The sequence below is a fragment of the Canis lupus genome, chromosome 12 (assembly GCF_048164855.1).
Source record: "Canis lupus baileyi chromosome 12, mCanLup2.hap1, whole genome shotgun sequence".
Lineage (NCBI taxonomy): Eukaryota > Metazoa > Chordata > Mammalia > Carnivora > Canidae > Canis > Canis lupus.
In genome coordinates, this window is record NC_132849.1 from 30,695,553 (window position 1) to 30,712,832 (window position 17,280).

General features: G+C 38.3%; 1 protein-coding gene across 11 annotated transcripts in view; it reads right to left on the bottom strand.

The window, feature by feature from the left end:
- MTA3 (metastasis associated 1 family member 3) overlaps positions 1-17,280 on the bottom strand; it is a 219,958-nt gene that overhangs the window by 42,049 nt on the left and 160,629 nt on the right. For 9 of the 11 annotated variants that reach the window (XR_012004442.1, XM_072770368.1, XM_072770362.1 and 6 more), the window contains exon 9: positions 9,045-9,233. The exons of the other annotated variants lie outside the window; for them this stretch is intronic. Coding sequence is in view for 8 of the 9 variants with exons in the window: in XM_072770368.1 (XP_072626469.1) it covers positions 9,045-9,233 (189 nt within the window). In the remaining variant the exon portion in view is untranslated. The remainder of the gene's footprint in view (positions 1-9,044; positions 9,234-17,280) is intronic. 11 annotated transcript variants of the gene reach the window in all.

The window sequence follows — 17,280 nt, forward strand, 5'->3', positions numbered from 1 at the left end:
GTTAGTCATCCAAGATGTAAATCAGAATAGATCAAACCTTCAAACAAATGACTATCGACAGCCACAATCTTTAGCTGTTGCGGTAAAATGGCAGATTTTACCGATAGGTGACTCAGCGCTCTCCCTGACTCCTAGCTAGCTTGCCCTAAGCTACCATGGGGATTAGAGTACTTCCCACACCCCACTGCTGCTAGGGGTCTGCTTGATATCGATGTGTACGATATCCACACCATTCTTATCACCTCCATAATTCACTCACCTGTTTGCTCTGAAGAGAAAACAGATGGAGTTTTGAGAAAGAAAATTATTTTAAGCTTAACAGGGTGGCAATTCCAACAGCAGTTACAAATGCGGCCTCCTTAAAGGACCAAGTCACACAGCCACTGGCAGCTGCATTACAGCTAAAGCAAGTACCGTTTTCCACAACCTAACAAGCAATCTAATGGAGTTCAAAGTGTCTGAGGGATGGTAAGCAGCCCACCACAAAACCTCATGGTGATGTCTGAGGATAGTCATGGGCATAGTCCCCCAGGGTTCAGAGAATAGTCACAGGCATAGTCCCCCAGAGCTCGAGCAAGCTAAGACCTTTTTATCTCCTAACTATTCTTCTTCTGAGAAACAGCCCCTGGCCTGCAATTACCTGGAAGGCTGAGAAAAAGAAACCAAGTGCCTATGTAACCTGAGCTTCATCATCAGACAGATTTTATCTAAGCCATAAAGTCCTAATCAGCTGTGCTCATCACCACTGCTCTCTCATCAAGAAGTACAGCTCTTGAAAGCACAAGTAACATATCCCAGTGTGTCTACTCCTGTTGCAGGATCATTTATCCCTCAACCCTCACGGCTTCATAAGCATTCCCTAGGATATGTCAAGTGAGAAGGAAAAAATCTGAATGCGGCAGATGGCTTTGCATGATATACTGGCACTGACCAGAGTGCTACTGCTGCAGCATTTCAGCCCCAAGCAGGAGTGGCTCTGAAGCACAGTGAAGAAGGGACAACCTTTGGGAGGGCAGGTCATTAGTCATCATCTGGTCAGAGGTACTAATCCATACCCACTCATAGAGAGTGGTTATTAACTGTCATGATGATTGGGGACTTGAAAGGAATCAGATCAGAAGGTTGGTAACATCGAGGCTTAGGAAAGAGGTTTATGGGAAGGATACCTCTGGATGGGCCCAAGTGTGAGGATATCTGTGTCTCCATGCTTATCAAAGGCTCCCTCTGGAGAGGAAGTTCTCATTAGTATCAGCAGGACAAGATGATCTCCTCTAGAGCTCTCTCAGTCAGCCTCCTTCCTAGCCAAAACAATGACTGCTCAAAGGACACAAACAAACACAGAGGCAAGCAGACAGAGATTACACATGGGTACTATTACATGGATGTCCTCTCACCAAATCTGATCTGATTACTCCAGGTGTCCAATCTGCAAGGAACAGAGTATACTGGGCTTCCAACATGGCACCATTCCTGGTAACATGTCAGTTACATTAGACTCTCAGCATCCTGGAATGAATAGACATCTTGTTCTTGTTGAATAGACAATTATTCTAAATATGACTTGCCTTTTTTGCCTATAATGCATTAGCTAGCAATACCAATCACAGATTTATGAATGACTTATTCTCACAGAACACTGCTTCTAACCCAGGGCTCAGAACCCTCAGGAATAAAGGTATGGGTCACCCTACCAGATTAAGAACACTGGCCATCTAAGGAACTAAGAGGAGAATAGTAGAGGAATTAGATTTTGAATGCCAACAAAGGCCTCAGGCTAAGTATCAGAAACAGAAAGAAGATGAAAGAAGCTATCTTTCTTTCTTTCCTTGCTTGGTATAATGATTTTCCTTCAGCAGCCCAATTCCCTTTCTATTTTTATATAAGGTCTGTTGATGGTAGTTTTACCTTTACAATTGAATGCATAAGTAACAAGCTATAAAGACAAGTTGTGACTAAAACCAGAGAAGGATGCTGTGACATTAAATTTGAAGAAAAAGTACCACATTTTCTAACAATTCAGGGATAATTACAATTGTTTAAAAAGTTGATATATGGAAAGGAAGCATGTACAGAAGGCAAGGATGACGTTGAGTGGTGGCAGATATTATCCACCCACTTCCAGCTTACCTTCCTTAAAGATCTAAACATTTTCCCCAGATACCCTCAACCAAGGATGCAGACATATGGGCCATGTTTAGGCAAGCTGACAAAATGACATCCAGATAGAGAACTGAGCAACATAAGAATGAGGCTGCATGCAGGGAGAATGAACTGTTTGGCAAGAAAGATGGCTGAGGGGCGCCTGACTCAGGCAGCTGAGTGTATGACTCTTGATTTTGGCTCAGGTCATGATCTCAGGGTCCTGGAACTAAGCCCTGCATAGGGTTCTACACTCAGTGGGGAGTCTGCTTGAGGATTCACTCTCTCCCTCTCCTTCTGCCCCTCCCCCTGCTCCCTTGCATGTACTCTCTCTGTCTCTTAAAATAAATAAATCTTAAAAATATATATATCATGAGATATCATGTTGAGATATCATGTTCTTCTGGGGCATCTGTGTTGACCTTTCTGCCATCCATACTTAACATCATGGTTTCCAAGAGGTAGAGAGCATGGATGTTTCTACTGTTCCTGGAAGTCTAGTGTCCAATGCTGGTTTTCTGGTCTTCCCCGGGATTCTGTAAAAACCCAATATGCTATATTCCTTTTTGCTTAAATTAGATACAGTGAATCTTGTACTTAGCAACTAAGAACCCTAATATAATACATTTATTCTTTATTCTAAACTAGGTGAGGTTGAGTTTCTCTTATCCATAATCAAAAGCACTCTAGCTCATACAAAGGTAGAAAGTAAAGTGTTCAAAGAATAGGCCCTAGGTATGTAGCATTTGCCTTTTTAAGAATTTTATTTAAGTAATCTCCACACCCAAGGTGGGGCTTGAATTCATGACCCTGAGATCAAGAGCTGCATGCTCTTCTGACTGAGCCAGCCAGGCACACCAATGTGTGGCCTTTATTGACAGTCAAGTTGGAGCAGAAATTAAGTTTCTGCTAGAATGTTGCCATTGCAGAGTTAGATACTGTTCTTGGCTTTAAAAGTCCAGCTGTGAAGCATCTAAACTTGGATCTCTGGCCCACCTGGAGGTTCTGTTAGCCTGTAATAAATCTCTTTCCTTAAACTAGCTCACTCAAATAGACTGTCATCTCCAATTACGGCTTTCCAACTCCCTTCAAGTTCACTCACCTATAGTGGAAGGCTAGAATGGAAATACTGTATTTCTGAGACTCCCTTGTGATTTATTCTTCCAAACAGATGTAGAAGACCTAAATTCAGAAGTGAATTAAGCAGGATAGAATGGTGCACAGGTATCTGTTTAGCTGCAGCAGAGCAAAGAGGCATAAAATTGTCCTAGAGCCATCAGCTCCACTAGGGGCTTCCTAATTCCAAAATCATCGTTAAAGTAGTATAATCCTGGAACAGAGGTTGTTAACCTGCCAGCTTCCCACTTCCTGGACAGGGCAGAGGTAGAAGCTCCCCTGCTGGACCATTTCAGTAGAACGTTCTGATGTCCATCCTGGAGCCTATTTCTCCAACCCTATCAATTGACTCTATATTATATAATATATAAAACTATAAAAATAATTATCCAAAATCAAATCCCATTCTGTTTAAAATAGCTTTTGTAATTTTGTTATCTGCAACTGAAGTTCAAATGATAAAACAGCCAGGAAATATCCTCTGCTGAAAGAAGTTTCTATGGCAAGAGACCTGAATGCATGAAGGAACACAGACTTTACTGTTCTGCACTTTTATCAGGTTCCTTTGTATATTTCAGGTCCTGTTTCTCCTTAGAATATAAAATCTACAAGAGAATGTCATTCTCACCCTAAAAATGAGGAGAGAAAAAAAATCCAGATAATCTAAAAACCACACCAATTCTTGAGCCTATCATGGAGCTAAATTTACAAGACAATAAACTGAACTGAATTCCAAAGTCACTCTGAGTAAACCCTAGACTCATGAAACTCATGAACTATTTTCACTTTGGCAAAGCACAAAATAAAATAAAATAAAATAAAATAAAATAAAAATAAAACAAAACAAAATAACAAATAAAATAAAACAAATAAAAACAAAGTAAGAAGAAAACAGCCAAAAATTTACCAAATTATTAAAGGCCAACAGTGAGCTAGGGCAACTGTTTAACATCTATGGGAGCTCTAAGCACTAGGGGAATCCATCCACATTTGCCACGGATCTCCATCAGGTGTTCATCAGAACACTTGTAATCTCTCTCTCTAATAAATAAATTAAAACTTTTTTAAAAAGGGTCAATTCAGGGCAGCTCCAGTGGCTCAGCGGTTTGGCGCTGCCTTCAGCCCAGGGTGGAATCCTGGAGACCTGGGATCGAGTCCCATGTTGTGCTCCCTGCATGGAGCCAGCTTCTCCCTCTGCCCCCACCCCTCTTTCTCATGAATGAATAGATAAAATCTTTTTTTTTTTTTTTTAAAAGGGTCAATTCATTACGAGAAGGTAACAATCCTCAATGTATGTATCCAGTAACAGAGATTCAGCATAATTAAAGCAAAAACCTACTATAATTGAAAAGAAAAACAGGAAAATTCACGGTCATAGCTAGAGGCTTTCAATACTGCTCACTCAAGAACAGAACAGGTAGACAGAAAATCAGTAAGGCTCCAGAAGACTTAAGTACCACCATTAATAAATCTGACCTAAGTAGCATGTATAGGACATTCCACTAAATAGCAAAATATCTCTTTTTTTCAAGAACACATGGAATATTCATAATAATGGACCATATACTGAGATAAAAAATCAATCACATGTAAAAAATGTAAAATTTGATTTTTTTTAACAAAGTATGTTTTCTGATCACAACAGAATTAAACTAGACTTCAGTAACAAAAATATAGGGAAAAATCACAAATATGTGGAACTTACCTCTAAGTAATCCATGAGTCAAAAAAGAAAATCAGAAGGAAAAATGAAAAATACTCTGAAGCAATGAAAATGAAAACACAACTTATCAAAATGTAGAGAGGGGCCCTAGAGCACAGGGCTTGCTGAGGCTGAGACAGGAATACTGAAGAAGCCCTCCCACATTCCAGGCCCTGAGTAAAGCACAGGTAAGAATCTGAAGTCTGTGGATGTTCAGATAACCTCCTATTCACCCCTTCATTGAGGGAGGGACCTGCCCCTCAAAAGAGTATCAGGTGGCCAGACGGACAGCACACAACACTGAAGACAAACAGCAGAGACGCACAGTGTTTCATTAGTCACAGATACAGCCCACAGGAAGACAACACCATGTAGGGCCACAGTGAGTCACTAGGGGCTGGGGAAGTAAGGTTCTGTGTAGCAAGAAGGTGAGGTATATCCTGGTTTGGAAAAGGTTCCTATGGGAGAATGGGCCTGGCTTGTCTGAGTAATTCTGCAGGCTGGCAAGGAAGTGAAACCCATTGGGTTGAAGGAGGAGCAGGGGGAGGTGCTAGAAGAACTGGGCAGGTGGGGAACCTTTCCTGCTGGGTGAGGGGCAAATCTGGAAAGAGCAGTGGAATTCAGTTAAGTTCTGGGGCCCAGTGACGCTCAAAATGTCAAGGCAGTACATGAAATTTTAGGCCTTCCAGTACAGTGGTACCCTGAAGGTAAACAGGACAACAACCAAATCCAAAACTGGCCCAGCTACAGATTAAATTAATATATTAAAGGATCTGGTTAAAAAGGTAAGACAGCACACATGAATAGATGGGAAATTTAAACAGAGATGAAAGGTATGAAAAATAAATATAAATGTCAAGCAAAACATGCTATCATATTTGAAGAATTCCTTTAACAAGTTTCTCAGTATACTGGACATAGAATTAGTGTACTGGAAGATAGATCAATATAAATTATACAAACTAACATACAAACAGATTACAGCTCTTGGAAACTCAGTAGAATGATTACAAAAAAAAAAACACACCCAGGTGCACTGTAGTAATAAAACTGCTAAAAACACAAAAGAAAAGAGAAAAGAGAAAAGAAAAAAAAAAAAAAAGAAAAAAGAAAAGAGAAAATCTTGAGCACACAAAAAAAGAAACATTTACATACAAAAGTACTTCTCATCAGAAACTATGTGAGCCAGAGAGACATCTTTAAAGTATTGAAAAAGAAAAAGAAGAAAATGAGTTCCATATAGAGTACATTTTTGTTAAAGAGGACAGAAGATGATTTTGAGAAGAGGCAAAAATCACTGTCAGCAAAACATATACTACCAATAAATGATTACATTACAAAGAAAGGTTCAACCTTAAGCTTCAACCTTAAAAAGACAGTAGGAAAAGACAAAGCACTTAAGCCTAAAGCAAGCTGAAGAAAGGAAATGACACACATAAAAGCAGAAATTGATGAAACAAACAAAAATCAATCAAACAAAAAACTGGCTCTTTGCAAAGATCAAGAAAACTGACAAACTCCTAGTTGGACTGACAGGAAAGAGAGAGAAGTAAATTCCCAGTATCAGGAATGAGACAGGGAGCATCACTAAAGCTCCATCCCCAAGACCTTCAAAGGGTAGTAGGAAATTATTATCTATTTTATGATAACAAACTAGACAACTCAGGAGAAAATGAACAGGGAGAATGTGGTTGGCAAGCCAGAGGAGTAGGAGATACCTGTCTTTGTATCTGACAGCTATCGACAAATAAAAATAGCCCTGGAATGATGGATATAGTAAAATAAGAAGCTATGGCAACACAGTGGAGCAAAGAACGAAAAACAAACACTCAGAAAGGATCACTGCAGAGGTAGGCTTAGTTGAGACATCTGGAAATGGCTAAGAACAAAGAAGAAGGGTAAAAGCTATCAGTATAGGCCACATGGTGGGTGCCACTGTGGTCCCAGTGGCCTACTCTGCAGAGGAGCCAGGCAGCCATTGCCACTGAGGACCTCAATAGCCATCAGGACAGTCCCCGCCATGTTCACAGCCTGAGAAAACTGACAGCTTCTGCTACTGAAGTAACCAACTGCCGTTGCTGATACTGACCTCCTAGAGAGGGAAACGCTGCTGCTCCCCTCCCAGATGACAATGCTGTGTCCCTACCCCAGGAACAGAGCTCCCAGCTCCAACTTTCAACCCTGTGAACAACCAGGACCCCAGAACCCTGGCTGCTCCACATGCATCCGCACTGTAGACCTTGATTCCATGTCTGTTCCACGTGTGTTCATATCTCTGGCACTGACATAGCAGGCTAGCCAGCACCTAGACCCTAGACTGCTGTCATTGCTGTCATTCTGCAAACCTACATGCTTCACTCCTAGCTCTGTAGTGGTCCAAGCATGCTCACACCTCGTGCTCACTGCCATGGCAAGGGTACTCCAAAGCTGGATCCAATGCTGACAGGGATCCCTTTGGCAATGATATATCCCACGGGAGAGAAAGAGATCAAGAGGTCCCCAGCAGCCTTTGCCACCAAAGACCCTAACAGCCTTCACTGCCACTGCAGATACCCGGAGCACTGGCTGTTGAAGGCTCCTGCAATTTAACTGACACTGACCCCAGCTGACGGAGCCAAATATACGGTATGCTTATGGGCCTTCCCAAGAGCTGGAACCATCAGACTTGCCCTTTCAACACCCTTGCACCCACTGCAGGTGAAGGTCTCTCCCCACTAAAACCAGTGGGTAAATTCTGATAGAGGTGACTAGTAAATCAAATGCACAAACATCAACACAAGGCTATAAGAAATACAAAAAATTAAGGAAACATGACATTACCAAAGAAACAATTTTCCAATAGCTGACCCCAAAGAAATGGAAATCTATGATTTCCTGATAATGATTTTAAAATAATGGTTATAAGGAAGCTCAATGAGCTACAAGAAAATATAGACAGAACTGAAATCAGGAGATAGACTCCAAAAGAAGGAAAATAATATACAAAATAAGAAGCTCAAAAGAGAAAGAAGTCACACACACACACGGAAATCCCCAAAACCTGAACAAAAATTCTAAAGCTGAAGAATACAATGAATTAAATGAAAAATGCCACACAGAACACCAAAAACACATGATCAAGCAGAAAAAGAATCTGGAACTCAAAGACAGGTCATTAGAAATTATCTGGTTAAAGTGGAAAAAAAAGGAAAAAATAAGTGAAAGAGTGTATCCAGTTAGCAGAAGGAAAGAAGCAACAAAGGTCAGAGGAGAAATAAATGGAAGTATAAACTAGAAAAACAACAGAAAAGACCATTGAAAATAAGAGTTACTTTTCTGGAAAGATAAACAAAATTGACTAGCCAAAAAAAAAAAAAAAAAAAAAAAAAGTCTGAAATGCACTCAGAAATGAAAATAAGGAGACAATACAACTGATAGTGCAGGACTACAAAGGATCACTAGAGACTACTATGAACAATCACACACCAACAAATTGGATAAGCTAGAAAGGATGACTGTTATAGAAAGCTATCCATGGACTTCTCAAATAGAACTTTCCCCATTTCAAAGAGATTATAAGTTTAATTAAAGAGAGCAATTCCACAACTACAAAGACAAGAGGAAACACATAAGTGCTTAAGTAGGTAAGATTATCTAGTACTTAAAATGCAAGTAAGATACCACATATCATTAAGAGGAGTCAAAGACCAAAAACTCCTAAAGCAAATTTTCCTACTCTGCTTGGTACAGGTTGTTTCCATATTAAAGGTCCACATCAAGTTCAGGCTCAACAATTAGTCATCCTACTAATATAAAAATATAAAAGGTCTAAAGGAGAGTAACAAACTCAAAAAGCAGAGCTCAGAAATAGTGCAAATGGTGAGAAAAACTATCCATATCTTAAACTTGAACTCAGAATCTCCTAACCCTGGGTCTTATAATTACTTCCCCAAAGAAAAGTCAATTTTCTCCCTCTCTAAGACTAGCCTTCATTCCACAGGGAGCAGGTAAAAATTACTAAGTCACAGGCTTGCTAAATGGTTTACCAAATTCCCGATAAAGACAAAACACTCTTATCCCAACATTTTATTTGCAATTTTCTACTTACGAAGTCTTGACGTATGTCATTGAAGTCTTTGCCATATTTTTCCAGGGCCTCTTCAAATAAACTAGCTTCAGAGGCTGACCACTCTTCCATTTCATCTCTGCATAAAACAGGTCCTCCAACTGGTACTAAGACACTAATGGCACTGCTCAAATCATAGCTGTGCCTATACAATGTATCCATAGCATGAAACTAAAGAAAACAAAATGGAGAGAAAAGATAGCCAAAATGCAAATTTCCTAGGTTATTTAAAAACAGAAATACTAAAATGTGTGATGCACTTAAAATTAACACTAATACACTCAACTGTTTTTTAAGTAACAAAATTAAGAAAAATTTAAACATCAGATTACTTACAGTATCACTCATTGCTTTAAGAAAACGGTGATTTGTACCTTCTAAGACGTGTATTTTTAAAAATGCAAAAAATAAAAAAAAATTTAAAATGCAATCATTTGTCATAGTAACCTAACCATGAAGATCCAGAGCCTCTAGGTGTTAAACTGGGAAGCCAGTAAGTTTCATCATCCTCTTGGTTAACGAGTACCAAAATCACTTCAGCTACTATACAGGGCTGGCACAGCCTTTCTTGACATGGGGAAAACAGAGTATGTACCAGAGAGAGAAAAAAAATATTCTCAAGTTGGATTAAAAGAATGATGTCCTAAGAATGAGAGATACAGAAAACAGTGGAATTGAAAATGATAGTGACACCAAACAAAACTACACATTCATGTTAAGCAAAACAAAATTAAAGTACATATCCATGTGAAAACAGTAACGTGGTTAGGATTTTGTAAGACCAAGAACAGATACCCAGGCTTGCTTGGATTGGTTAGGCTGGGGTAGGTTTCCTACAAATTTCAAGAGACAGTGATATGAAGAGTAATTTAAAAGGAAGAAAGACAGATTTCTTGGCTTTTTGCAAAAAAAGCCAGATTTCCTGGCTTTTTGCAAAAAAAGCCAGATTTCCTGGCTTTTTGCAAAAGTACCTTGGGTCTAGCTTACTTAAAAAACATGCTTCAGGGGATTCCTGGGTGTCTCAGTGGTTTGGCGCCTGCCTTTGGCCCATGGTGTGATCCTGGAGACCCGGGATCAAGTCGTGCATCAGGCTCCCTGCATGGAGCCTGCTTCTCTCACTGTCTGTATCTCTGCCTCTCTCTGTCTGTATCTCTCATGAATAAACAAAAAATCTTAAAAAAAAAAAAAAAAAAAGCTTCTTTTCAACAGAAGCAGTGAATAAACTTAGGTCTCAAAATTTTAAGCTTTGAAAAACCTCAAATGGTTTTTCTACCAGAGAGAAAGAGATTCACTTGTAGCATATATGCACATTTGTATGTGTAGCAGGAAAAGAGCAAAACAGGATGCTCTGCTCTGCTGTGTCTGGATAAGGTGTGGCCCAGATTTGATTGGCAAGGGGATCAAATTCTTATCAAGAGAGAACTAGTTCTTTTTTTCTTTTTTTAATTTTTATTTATTTACAATAGTTACACACAGAGAGGGGGTGGGGGAGAGAAAGAGAGGCAGAGACACAGGCAGAGGGAGAAGCAGGCTCCATGCACCGGGAGCCCGACGTGGGACTCGATCCCGGGTCTCCAGGATCGCGCCCTGAGTCAAAGGCAGGCGCTAAACCGCTGCGCCACCCAGGGATCCCGGGAGAACTAGTTCTATTTAAACTTTCTAACACATGAAAGCAAGTCTTGCACCTTGTATACAAAGCATCTTCTGAAATTTTCACAAAATGGAGATAGCATCACATCAATTTGACAACATGTTTCTTAAAATTTAGCTTATAAGTGAGTTCCCTATACATATAAGAATATAAAATTAGGGCAGCCTGGGTGGCTCAGTGGTTTAGCGCCGACTTCAGCCCAGGGCATGACCCTGCATGGAGCCTGCTTCTCCCTTTGCCTGTGTCTCTGCCTCTCTCTCTGTGTCTCTCATGAATAAATAAATAAAATTTAAAACATATATATAAAATTAGCTCCAGTATCAACTAACATCTACTAAAAAGAATTATTGGCTACAGCATGCATTAAAAAGATATTTACACTGTGATACATTAAGACATTGAAAAAGGGTCTAGAATAGGAATTTGTTGATAGAACTAAAGATGGGATTTAAGATCTACAAACACGTTTAAGGTATGTTAACTTACTGCTTTAATAAGGATTAACATCTCTCTTAAATAAATCACTGGATTCCACAAAACAAAGGCAAGTAGGAATTTCATTTTCTATTCCCCAGGTATAATCACACTGACCATGTATAGTGTCCTTTGCTATATGTGTCACCATTATGGAATAATAACTTCAGTTTTCAAAAGAATTTCTTCTCACCCTTCTGCCACAAGGGTTACAAAAATGTTAGAATTGATCTTTATTCTTTGCCTGTGTTCTGCAAACTTCAGAATCAATTGAACTCCACTTTTTCTAGCTAATCTCACTTGACAGATTCAGCAGTTTAACAGATTCAGCTAAACACGTTTACATTGTCCCTGAAATTATTATTTGTAGATAACTGATCTATGAAAGTGAAAACAAAATCCAATAGCATTTAGGGATCCTTTCAATTAATAATGTATTACCATAAACAATTATTTTTGAAACAAAATTTACAATGGATAACAAAACTGAAAAAGATACAGTGATATTCAAAATCAATAATTATATAAATGAACTGTGCTGCTGAGATTCCTCAGGAGGTAGAAGTAATTTTTATAATTAGCAGGTGCTCTGAAACCAAAAGTCACACAATTAAGTGAGTTTTTCTCAGCTGATATTATACCAGCCACTCAAAGCATGAAAGGATATTCAGTCTTTTGTTCATGTGATATGAATGAAAATACTTTTCTTAGAGGTACTCTTAAAAATGATAGGCTATTATTTAATAAGGTTTCAAAGAACCAAAGCAATATCATAGCCTTTATAAGTGATTAGGACCATAATCTGAAATGATTAAATTGTTTCAAAGGTTCTGTTCTTTACAGAGTGTTACTGAACACTGAAGTATTTGCTTTCAGAAGACTAACTCCTGCACTGTCACAAATCAAATGGAAAGAATGGGTTCAACTTGTAGCTGACCGGAGACTATGAAACCCCCAAAGCCCACTTTAAAACAGCCCAGAGGAGAGTATCACCATGATTAGTATGTGCAGAAAATAAACATCTCATCAGACATATGCATTGTGGAATCCCTAGGGAATAATTTTATTGAAATTGATGACCAACTTCACAAAGGAAATCGGGATCACATGATGTGCTAGGAGTCCATATTAACCTCATTTTTCTGACACACATAGGTGGCTCCTTTTTTTTTTCCCCCAGATTTTATTTATTTATTCATGAGAGACACACAAACACACACACACACACACACACACACACGGGGGGGGGGGGTGGGCAGAGAGGGAAGCAGGCTCCATGAAGGGAGCCCGACATGGGACTCGATTCAGGGTCTCCAGGATCACGCCCTGGACTGAAGGTGGTGCTAAACCGCTGAGCCACCCGGGCTGCCCAGGTGGCTCCTTCTGAATTAGTTTTATATAGTCTGATCTTACCCTAAAGAGCTCTAAGTAAAACATAGACAAGGCAACAAGTGAAGACTCTCAGAAACAGACTAAGATACAGGAGTTTGATGTATGACTTATGGTTTATCAGTAAGATAATAAAAATTCCAAGAGCTAGATATGTAAAAGAATACACTGGCTGATTTCTTTCTTTTTTTTTTTTTTTTTTTTTAAGATTTACTTATTTGAGAGAGAGAGAGCACACATGAGCAGGGGGAGGGGTAGAGGGATGGAGAGAAGCAGAGAATCTCAAGCAGACTCTGCACTGAGGGTGGAGTCCTACACAGGACTTGATTCCAGGACCCTGAGTCAAAATTAAGAGTTGGTCACAGAACCGACTGAGCCCCCCGGGTGACACTGGCTGATTCCATTTAGATGAACTTGGAGAAAAGTAACAATCAATGGGAAGAGAAGTCAGAATAATGATTTCCTCAGAAGCAGGGGATTGTGGTATGGGGTGGGGGGAATCACTGACTGAGGAGGGGCATGAGGTAATCTTTTGGGATTCTGGTAGTGCTCTTTATCTAGATTTGGATGGTGATTATAAGAATGTATACATATATATATATATATAAGTTTAAAAGCTCTGTACCTAAGTATACTTAATACACTTTACTGTATGTATATCTCGATTTAAAGATGAAGAATTTAAAGACTAAATGCAAAAAAACTGAATATCTTTCCTCTTAAATACTTTGCAAAGATACCATGTTTTTAATAGAGATACAGATACACAAGACAAGATCCATTCAAATCTAAATTTAAAAAAATCATAAGAACTAAGCACAAGCTGTTCTCTCTGCCAAATAGTGGTGAAGGTGTTGTCACATTTCATCTCATTCATAACAGATGGAGATGACAAACAGAAATATTTTAGGAGAAAGACTGACAATGAAATCTTGGCAGTGAAATTCTCATCTTTTGTTCATTAAGTAGAATCACACTATGGTAGACTGGATTATTATTCAGCAAATATTCACTCCCTCCCCTGGACCTCCATAGGAGAGTATACTTCCATTCCACTGATGTTGTGTCTGTCCACGTGACTTGACTGGCAAGTAAGATATTCAAAATATGTGATATAATAGAGCCTTGACATGTGTTTGCATGTCTGGACTTGCCCTCTTGAGCTATTGGCTTTTGTCAGCAGAGGATGAGATATGCATGAAGTAGATCTGGACTCTTCCTGCAGTTTGGCACCTAAATTGGCCTGGTCTAGTTCAGCAGAATCCTAGACAATCTGCACAGAGTAAGAAATTAATGCTTATTATAAGCCACTGAAACACTGGGCAGTGTAATAAATCTGTGTTTTCCTTTTTGAGAATAAAGAACTTATTCACTCCGTGCTAGATGTGCTGTGGGAAGATAGCCCTTCAAAACGTCCCATGGAAGGCAGCCCAGGTGGCTCAGCAGTTTAGCGCCACCTTCGGCCTGGGGCGTGATCCTGGAGTCCCGGGATCGAGTCCCACCTTGTGCTCTCTGCGTGGAGCCTGCTTCTTTCTCTGCCTGTGTCTCTACCTCTCTCTCTCTCTCTCTCTCTGTGTGTGTGTGTGTGTCTTTCATGAATAAATAAATAAAATCTTAAAAAAAAAAAACCAACAAAACGTCCCATGGAGTTGACTGAGGCCTTCATTCATACAGCATCATAGCCCATCTTCTTCTTCTGTTCAAACTTGCCTCTTTCCCTTCTCTTCTACTCCTAATAAATTTCCTACATACAGATCTCCATCTTAGAATCTGTAGCTACATGCTACAGCCTGTAACATGTAGCATTATTTTGGCCACAGCTAACTGACACACGTATATATTCAATCCTAACTATTGATTTGCTCAGTTACCATTTTATAATAACTTCATAAGTATACCTCAAGCACAAACTATAGCATTAAGAACACCAAGTCTATTTAAAAATTAATAAGCATATGGTTTTTTTCAAGGAGGTGAATATAAATTCTTATGAGTAAACTGTAAACCATGATCAAAGCAAAACACTTTATATATAAAAGAGAAGTATGCCATCCATTCTCCATTTTTGCTTCAGTGCATAGTACTCAAATCAAAATCCCTCATTCATCATAAAATTTGTTAAGACATAGTCGTCATTCACTCAAATCAATCTATAAGACACCCGGAGTCATGTCCTTATTTTAAGTCATATCTTTTGAGTAGTATCACAAGAAAGCTACATGGGTGGCAAGGCCACAGTAACCCTATGCCCTAAATGTCATTTGCATGAGCAGAACTAGGAATTCTTCCCCATCCCCCGGGTAATTCTAGACACCAACCAGACAAATATTTATCAACTGTGTGAGGACAGGCAACCAATGCAGGCAAGGGGAGGCTAAAATAATTCAGGAAGAAGTGTGACAGGTAAGCTTCCATACTGACTTGAGCTTTTACCTTGAAGGCATTTTCTAGATTGCTACAAGACAGAAGAGATAAAAACAAAGTTTCCTTTTTACTAGGCTGAGTTAAAAGTAGGTAAGACCTGAGGAGTAAAATCCTATGGAGGTTTATATTCCAGGCCCTAAAGGAAATCCCAATATATTAAAAGAATTGGTATCATACATGCTCTTGGACCACAACCCCCAAGGCAATTAAGATAAATTTATGAACTTTATTTCCTTGGAAATTAACTCACAATTAAAAGCAAAATTATAAAGTAAATTAAGAAATACTTAGAACCAAGTGATAATAAAAATATTATATAATCAAGGTATACAGGTACATTTACACTCTTAAACACTGATGATGGAAAAGTGAACAAAGTTGATGGGCTCTAGTCAGTCTTAAAAAGCTGGAATGGGAATATCAGAGTAAATCCAAAGAAACATAGAAGGAAGAAAATAATAAACAGTGAAAAAAACTAAATAGAAAACATATAATTTAAAAAATCAACTAAACTCTTATTTTTTTTAGATAATAAAAAAGAAAAATCAGGCAAAACTATCAAGGAAAAAAAGGGAAATGACACACATAAACATTATCAGGAGATTTACCAAATTATTCCGATGAAAGAATAAAATGAAAACTTACATTGATAAATTTGAAAATTTAGGAAATTTCAAAAATTTCCTGAATTAACTGATCAAAATGAACTTAAGTAGAATAAAAACTTATTCTAATTATTAATCAAATTATAGCCACAAGCCAAACTAAGAGACATTCTACATAATAAATGCCATGGTTATGAAAGACAAAGAATGAACTGTTCAGGACTGAAGGAAATTAAAGCAATACGACAACTAAATGCAATAAATGATTCTCAAGTGAATCTCTGACCAGAAATTTTTTTCTTTTGTTATAAAGAACATAACTGGAACAACTAGAAAGTCTCACTAAAGCATTTAGACTAGATAACAGTACTATAATACCACTCATTTATTGCCTTATGATATATTTAGAAGGAAGAATAATTTCATGTTTCATATTTTTTTTTACTGCAGTGATAGTCTTATTAGTTTTATTTCTAATTTACAGCCTTGGAAACATGAATAATACTCAAGTTTTAGGAAACTGAGTTTAAAAAAAAATTAGGAACTCTCAGTTAATTTTATATTCATTTTGAAGACTATTTCTGATATAAACTAATATCCAAAAGGTTAATCTAAACATTTCGGTATTCTACGGGCACCTGCGTGGCTCAGTTAAGCAACTGACTCTTGGTTTTAGCTCAGGTTGTGATCTCAGGAGTATGAGATTGAGCCCCACATTGGGCTCCGTGCTTAGCTTGAAGTCTGCTTGGACTCTCTCCCTTTCCCTTTGGCCCACCCTTAGGGTCTCTCTCTCTCTAAAATAAATAACTCTTTAAAAAAAAAAAAGATTTATATATTCTGCTTAGTAAATGTTCCTTTAAATGTTGTAAGGACTGTGATTTGCACCATCTTCAAACTCCCAGTGCCCTCAAGGCCCTATATGAAATAAGTGATTTCAACAGAACTCACAAATGAAGAGAACAAAGTAAATGATTAATGGCTAGCATTTTTTATAGAGTTAATACCTGAAGAATAAAATTACTGTTGGTTAAGTCAACTTTCTCTTTTTAGGAAAATAAGTTAATCAGTTTTTCCTGTTTTTCTAATGGGAAAAATTTTACTGTAAAAATTATAGCTTGTTTAAGGGGAAGATTTTTAAATCATATAATCTCCTTGTAACATTATATTAAAATGGAGTGCTTGGGTGGCTCAGTGCTTAAGCATCTGACTTCAGCTCAGGTCATAACCTCAGGATCCTGGGATGGGGATCCCTGCTCAGCGAGGAGTCTGCTTCTCCCTCTCCTTCTCCTCCTTCCACCCTATCCTCATGGTCTCTCATTCTCAAAAAAAGAAACCCCCCCAAAAAAACAAAAAAAAAAAACAACCACACCCAATTACATTAAAATGTATGACTGATCATAATCTAATGACTATATTCAAACTTGATAATCTACAATGACAGTAAATATGGCATGACAAAAGCCCTTTTAGACTATCAATAATGCTATAAAATCAGAAGAAAGTAAGTGAGATTCAACAAAATTGGAAGGAAAATGTATCATTGTTATCATCATCTCAACAAACAACTAGTATTACTAAGCCCTCACTGTGCCAAATAGGATTTTAAATGATTTACAAGTATTACCATGTTTAATTCTCAAATTGATGCCATATGGTAACTCAGAGCTAGACTTTT